The 8,167-nt window shown below is 29.3% G+C and overlaps 1 protein-coding gene across 1 annotated transcript; it reads right to left on the bottom strand.

Annotated features, from left to right (window-relative positions):
* Window positions 1–1,059: 1,059 nt before the first annotated feature.
* Rab18 (RAS oncogene family member Rab18) lies at window positions 1,060–7,677 on the bottom strand. Its single transcript, XM_068767393.1, has 5 exons — window positions 7,445–7,677; window positions 4,688–4,855; window positions 3,509–3,650; window positions 2,743–2,865; window positions 1,060–1,260 (listed from the first exon to the last, which is right to left on the bottom strand). The coding sequence occupies exons 1-5, from the start codon at window positions 7,504–7,506 to the stop codon at window positions 1,141–1,143; spliced, it is 615 nt and encodes a 204-aa protein (XP_068623494.1). The 5' UTR covers window positions 7,507–7,677; the 3' UTR covers window positions 1,060–1,140.
* Between the last annotated feature and the right edge of the window lie 490 nt (window positions 7,678–8,167).

Here is an 8,167-nt window from a genome sequence, read left to right as displayed (position 1 = left end):
AATAAAATCGTAATTTAAATGCGTGAGATGGTAACACAGACTTGCAATTGTTTATAATACACAGATTATAGATGAATTTTAAATTGTGAAAAATATGTCTATTTTGTATATGTAATTTACCTATGATATATGTGATAATAAAGATTTCAGCTATGCTATGAAATAAATTATTTGATATGCCCCATAACATATTTCTAGAACAATGTTTGAAATAAAAAGGTTACATATTAAAAGTAATAAAACTCTTTACATTGATATTACCTTTAACAATTCAAAAACATGTCGCCAATTATTATTTAACTTATTTCATGGAATCATTTATAAACTTTTCCAGACAGCTAATTTTTTATTTTAAACCAATTCAATTTTAAAGCCTAAATATTTGATATAATTTTATTTGAATAACTAAACTTTTGGAAACCATAGAATAAATATTTTAATGCTCTAATATATCTGCAATAGATATACGGAAAATACCTCTAGTTACTGCAAAGGCATCTATTACCGCGGTATATATTATCGGCACTAAATACCGATGTATAATATTCAATTCTTGTCTCAGATGCCTTACCACAGTGGAATTACATACACTTTTCACAAGTTAAAATTTTTTTATGGATATTTATTTATTTTAATTATTATTAGTAATTGCTGTTTTAAAATAGTATGCGTCGGTAATTAATTCCGATATTATATTCCCTCGGTAACATATACTTTACCTTATAAAATATAATTTTAACAAAAGTTCTTAATATGTCAAAAAACGTTAGCAAAAGTGTGATGTTTTCCTTTGACTATTCTAGTGTTTATCGACACATCCGTCTGAATCTCGACCGTTAAAATTTGTAATTCAAATTTCGAATCCACATTTTCGATATGGTCCGGCATTCTCGGTATATATTGAAAAAAATAATATTATCGTATGTTAGATAACGTGTTGGTTTAACATCTAAACGTTTTTGCATAAAAATTCTAATGGATTTAAAAATATATATGTATTTCTTACATTATTCTCATTGATAGTACAACAAAAGCATGGCATAAAAATTAAAAATAAAATGTGTTAAAAAAATTGTGTTCTTTATTTAAATTTTAAATGTTGCAAAGGCAGATAATGTATACAAGTTTTATATATGCTCGTTATATGGTACAAGTGTAGTCATAACACGACGACTCCTGTTGCTGTCTCCTTTCCTCGTTGGTTATGCGAATGTTGGAAGTCGAACCTTTCGACTCCCATAATCCAGGTGTTTCAATGATCTAAAATAATCACTAAGTTAATACAGGATGTTTGTTTACAGGTGTAAGAGTTAGAGTTGCTAATATACAATCCATTTGCTGTCAATTATTGTACGAAACAGTACAATAAATTCCTTTAAAAAGACTTTTAAGTTAAACGATTTTTTGATACCCATATTGTGGTGATTGTGGAAAAATATGTACCTAGTCCGCCATATTGGAACGGCGTCCATCTTGAATTTTAAATTTTGACATAATCATCGTGTTTTACTAGTGTAGCCCTTTCATTTGATACCCATATTGAGGGGGTTAAGGAAAAATATGTAATCCGCCATTTTGTATCGGCGGCCATCTTAGATTTATAATGTTATTGATTTTATTATATTGTATTGTCATCTAAATTAAATGTTTATACCAAATTTCAGATCAATCTGACAACGGGAAGGTGCTTAAATTTCAATTTCTAATTTTGATCCAAATAAATTCCGTACGGGTCGAACTAAATAAAACCGTTTAAAAATATAGTAAAAATCGTTTTCAAAAATCGAATTATTACAAATTAAAATAAATTATTGTTTATTATCTGTACCTACAGACTTATACCGATAATAAATTAATGTATATATTTCAGTGTGATCATTGTGTGGTGATTGGAAATAAGAGTAAAAGCTTTAAAGCTTTTTACGGATAAATTATATACATTCACCGCTTCATACACCTGTAAAAATCACCCCGTATAACATATTTATTCTCGTAATCTGAACCATATTCTTCATAATTTTTGTAAAGATTTGTTTACACGTGGCTTTTTTTAATATGTATGAGTAACTATTTAATTTTTTAAACGCAACCTTGTTATTTCTCTCACTCTGGCCGAGAAATTAAAAAATAAATTGTATCAACATCATCATCAGCTGTTGGACTTCCTGCTGTACATATACCAGTTTCTAGGAGAGTGTTATACTCGGGAGTTCTCTACGGAGGAGATCCGAAAAAGAACTAAAGTAAACATTTTAGCCAAACCAAAGGATTTGCAAGTGGCAATGGGCAAGCCATAGAGGACGCTGAACAAATGCCTGAAGGACCTACAAAATCAAACGATCTGTTAAATCTCGTCGGAAGATGATAAAGTCAAGCCATATTTATAACTTAAAATTTAAATTTCGAATTCCAATGCGAAAGTTCATAGTTGCCGGTATTAAAGTATTGACAACCTAGCTGACCTATGTCATAACAAAGAAAAGAAAGAAGTAGTTCTATTTGAACTTCAAGCTAATGCAATACTTTCATATTCTACTAACAAAGAATAAGAGCACAATCTTGCAATAAAATATTAAAGTTTTGAACGAAGCAAACGCCAAACTAAACATAAAAGCTTTTATCATTTTTCTACAAGTTTTCAACCCATTAGTATATGACTGCATAGCGGAAGTTCGTAAATTCAAACAGGAAACTTCCCCAGCACTTAATTAAGAAGTTATTGAAAGCTAGGATCGAAGTTACCTTTTGCACGAGCTCCTCAAAAGCCAAGTTGATGCCTTCCTGAGTTTTAGCACTGCTCTCAATGAACAGCATACGATGTTTCATGGCGAACGCTTGACCCGCCTCCCTTGGAACTGCTCGGGGCTAACAAATATAACTTTACACTAACTCATTTTTAACTTGAAACGAGTTTATTTCTACTGAATATTGCGTAAAACTATATCTAAGATATACACGTGTTATGAGAGTAAATTCAGCTTCAATATATTTTTACAGGGCCTGTTTATCATATTTATAGGCATATTTGCGACGGTTTTTAATTTTAATATAAAAAACTGAGTAATCCATTTTAAAGACCGTAACTACACGAGAAGTTTCTGAAAAATTTCTTCTTTCTTAACTAAATCCATATGAGAAATTCAATTGTTAAGTATACCAGATGTTCATAAAATTATTCCTATTAAGAATATAACCCTTCGTTGACCTATTCCTAATTTTTATTGCAATTCCTAATTTAATTGTTGTCAGACGCGCTAAGTTCAAAGCAAACTATGACCCGCACGAACTTCGAAGCGAACTGACAAACGCTCGAAGTTCAAAGCGATCTGTCAAAGACGCAGTTTCTATTTTTTTAAAATTTCTACACATTTTTTCTCATTTTTTATTCCATAACAACCTTCTACAAAGTCTAAGCATACAGAAAATAGGTAACGACCTTTTAAAATTTCTTTGAAATGGGTATTTATTTTTAAATACATAGTTTATAATGTATAATAATTATACATACCTTATCAATTTTATTTCCAACTACGAGACAAACAATATTCTTCTTTGTAGAGTACACCTGAAGCTCTTCAACCCATTCTTTAAGTTTTGCCAAAGTATTGGGCTCCGATACATCATACACGAGAATCGCACCATGGGCATCTCTGGAATAAAATTCTAATAAAATCCGATATCATTTCTATTTTAAATCGAATTCCTTTCCAAATTTCTCCCGACTTTGTCGGTATATGCTTCAAATAAACAATAATGTGTTGTTCTAATAAACAGAGAAATTACATTTAAGGTTATTTAAACAGTCGATTCATTTTTAAAGTTTATTCCACAATATATCTATCACTTTAACATTACAAACATCAACAACAAACTGCTTTACCGACCGGCGACTGCAATGGTCGCCATAATAACACCATTATGAACAGCGCCATCTATGAAGCATCAAGGTTTAACAGCCACTGCTTTACCGACATTAAAATAAACGCGGCAAAATACATAATGGAATTATTAAAGAAACTAGTTTCTTTACATATATAAACCTTGTACACCTATAACAAAGTGATTATTTTAGATGACTGAAACACCGAGACTATGGAAGTGGTATGGTTCGACTTCTTAATTTGCAGCCAATTAATTAGGAAAGGAGACGACAACTATAGAAATAGATTTAATATAACTCGTATACATTATCTGTAACATTTTGTAAAAATTAAAAAAAAAACACTTTTTTAATAGAAAACATTTTTTAATAGACTTCTTTTTGAATTTTTATGCCATTTCGGTATTTACATAATTCATGAATATGATACATGAGATTTTTTATTTAATATGACCTCCGTTTTTTAAGGCTTCTTTCGTCCTCCCTGCTCTATATGGGGCAAGGACATATATATTTTTTTAAACTTTTTCTTTCCTTACTTCACATCTTCTTTCATTCTCTTCTTATCTTATTTCACTCATCACCTTTTTTTCCTCATCTTCATTCGTGGTAACCCTTGGTTTTTACGGCTTCTTTAATTTTATTTTCTTTTATAATAATCTTTTTTGCTTTTACTTTTATTTATCTATTTCATTAGGAAATTTTAATTTGACCATATATATGAGACTTAATAACCAGTTCAATAACCAATCGTTCAATCACCCTATATACATGAATTAATTCTTAATAACAATATACAGCACTTACCTGTAAAAACTGTTTGTTAAGGTTCTGTATCTCTCTTGTCCGGCTGTGTCCCATATACCTAATTTCACTTTGAGACCATTAACTTCCATCACCTTACATTTGTAATCAACTCCTATCGTTGCCGGAAATGATGCATTGTAGTCCCCGGTTGTGAATGCCAAGATAATACTAAAAATTTTAGGTTATATTTAATTTACTAGATTCACTATATATATAGTGGAACAAAGAGCATAAACCAGCAAGCGCAGATAAAAATGACCACTCTCCAGGTAGACAGACTTGTGACTAAACACTGGTCATATATACGGAATACCATGTCTAGCAGTGTAAGCTCTATAGCTTCGATGATAATAAGGATGTTACACTAAAATTATTCATTATCATAGGCATGCTATATTTAGATCAAGAATGGCAAAGGTATTTGATAGCGCCAGCCATCTACAAAACAAGAAATTTTTTGCAAGACGCAATTAAATACTCATTTATTACATGCAAAAGAACATATTTTAAAACAATCATATTTATTGGAATTATTTAAACATAAGTATAAAACATTTGTATTGAAGTTAGATATAAAGGCACATGTATATGAGAGCACTCTTAATAATACTTAATATTCCGGTTAGTTAATTATGATCAGTATTTGGATTTTGTTAATTTTATAGTGAAATAATAATAATTATTATTATTCACATCAGTAATTTATATCGATTTCACAGGAGCTGACATACATAATATAAATTTAAATATTGAAATAATTTGACAATGAATCGGAGCCAAAATTATTCATTCAGAGAGTGCTGGAGGCTTGCGAGTAGTAATGTGATCGCCCCTGGTTTAGACTATGGAAAATTATCTTCTGATTTTTTTATTATCAGGGTCTTTATTCTACAGACATTAGCGTCAGTGCTTATGTTTCACATTTCCGAATTTTTTAACTCACATTTTTGCATGTTACAGTGTTTAAGTCTCTTAAACTATTTACTAACTTAAGTCATAGACTAAGTTGAAGTCAACTAAGTATTGTTTATTTTTTATTATTGTCCTCTAGTTTGTTTTTAATGACGCCCTAACAATGTCTGATTTTTAAAAATACAGTTTAGGTGATTATAAATCCTCTGCTTCAATGTAATAAAACCTAGCTATTTGATGTACACTTGTACAAAATTACTACATGTAGCATTTGTTACATAGATGCACATGTGAATTGAACAGACCGATATTTCTAAAGCAAGTTATGTATTTAAGTGGTACATGTGAAAGAGAGGCATCAAATATTAAACATTCAATGTTAAGCAGGCAACAGTTTCTACAAGGCTAACAGATTTTGAGTAAAAAGGAAATACTAACAAAGGTGGAATTGAAATGGGTGTTTAACATTCATCAAGAAAGACAGTGCTTGGTTGTATTAGATAGCCAGTCTGACTCTTTACTGAATACTGCAAACTTTACATTATTTTATGGCATGCCATTACTAGTGTAAAACCATCATTTTTACATTGATTTCATAATATAAATGTAAGTATATAGAAATAAAAAAGAGGAAACATTTTTAAAACTTTTTGATCCAGGCATTCATCAACTTTTACAAGTCTTTTTAAGCAATAACTAGCCTGTCAAAAGAAAAGTTAGAAACTCTGCTCATTGAATTCAAATAAATATATAACATTTTCATTTCTATTTTTCTTGCATAAATAAATAATTGATGATTTTTCATCACAAAAATAAGCAACCTTCAATAGGCAATGAGATAAACATTGATTTTCAACAGCAACATCTTTACAAATGGACGCCACAGTGAAAATTGTATTTTTTTCATAAGGACCTACTGTACAAGTATTTAGAAATATAGAATATAGTTAAATAAATGGAAAAGCTATTCTTTGGTTATGGAGTGATTAAAGGAAATATAAATTTATCATTATACATATAGTTATATGAGGGCAATAATAGAAGATATAAAGGCATCTGGATGGTCCAATAGAAAAAGCTGTATTCAGCTATCTACAATTTATGGCAGAAAGGCACTAAATCTTTAACTCATATCTTCTCTCTTCTTGTAAGCATTAATTCATATTAATTTAATGTTATTCTTATTTAGTATTAAGGAATGAGACTGGCAGTTGTATGTTGCTATGGTTCAATTCTTAGGTTACAATCTTCTTATATGATCTACACTTTGTGCATTAATTATATTGGATTGACACCATTTATAAGATTCCAGAGGATGAGCAGGAGTTTCCTCTGCTGAATAAAACACACCAAATGCCAATCTGCTTATCATCATGTCACAGTATATACCCTATAGATATTTTTTTTAAAAAGGCCTATGGCCTGCAGTGTGTATAGACACCCACTGCAAGCCGTAATGATATATAAAATTGAGCTGTTTTGAAACAACTATATGTTTTGTCTATTTTCTACATTCTAAACAGATCAAACTCACCTAACTCTATGTATAACAATAATGAACTGCATAACATGACGAAGCTAGGTGTGAGTTTTAGAATATTATTTTACCTTTTATTGAATGTTTATCAAAAGCTTTTTTAAAATGAACAATACAAATTTTGACATATAAATAATCATTGCTAATATGTAATTTATTTGTTGTTTTAAACCTCAAACAGTCATAAATTTTAGTATATATCTAAAATTATCTTTCGGATGACACTATACATACATTATTATTAAGTAGTCACACCTCAAATAGTGCATAATGTGAAGAAGTGAAATCAATAGATGAATATATATTACCTAGATTTACCAACACCACTTTCTCCGATTACTAAAAGTTTCAATGTAGTAACGTAATCCATTGAATGTAGTAATTCTTGAACGAAGAAACCAAATATATATCCTTTGTTTATAAACGTTAATATATACACTTAAATACTACAAAAACAATGTTCAAATTAATGTAAATAACAATAATTAAACACGACGAGGATCATTAAAAATTACTAAAACTAGAACAATTTTATGAAATAAATATTGCAAATTACAAATCACTTCACTTTTATATGACGTTTTAAGTCTTTAAATGACTATGACGTTTTTACGTTCCTTTTCTCGCAGTGAGAATAAAATTTACAGTTTTTAAAATAAAATTTTCGGTATTTTTATTTATATAATAACTATTTATAATTTTATGTAATAAATTTCCTTAAAATTTGTTTTTAGATCCTAAAATAAATAAAAATAATATAAACGAAGGTAATTATTTTTTAAAAGCGTTAAAAAACGTGTATAGGAATAACATATGCAGCCATGCATACTTATTTACTTTTTGCTTTATCATACTGATTACGGTGTTGCTGATATAATTAATCACGATATGTAATTAAAAGTGTGTACTTTTATCATCAATACTAAGTATATTTCATTTTTGTTAGAGTTGAAGCCATTTTCAGATTAAATGATTCTCTCTCGAATTTTCTCATGGTGTCACTGCTTCTATAATAATAGTACCATAATGTT

The sequence above is a fragment of the Battus philenor genome, unplaced genomic scaffold (genome assembly GCF_028537555.1).
Source record: "Battus philenor isolate CCGP_79_NKW_IND1 unplaced genomic scaffold, ilBatPhil1.0.hap1 SCAF_10, whole genome shotgun sequence".
In the NCBI taxonomy this organism is placed as follows: domain Eukaryota; kingdom Metazoa; phylum Arthropoda; class Insecta; order Lepidoptera; family Papilionidae; genus Battus; species Battus philenor.
Note: the sequence above shows the minus strand (reverse complement) of the source record. Positions and strands in the feature narration are given on the sequence as shown.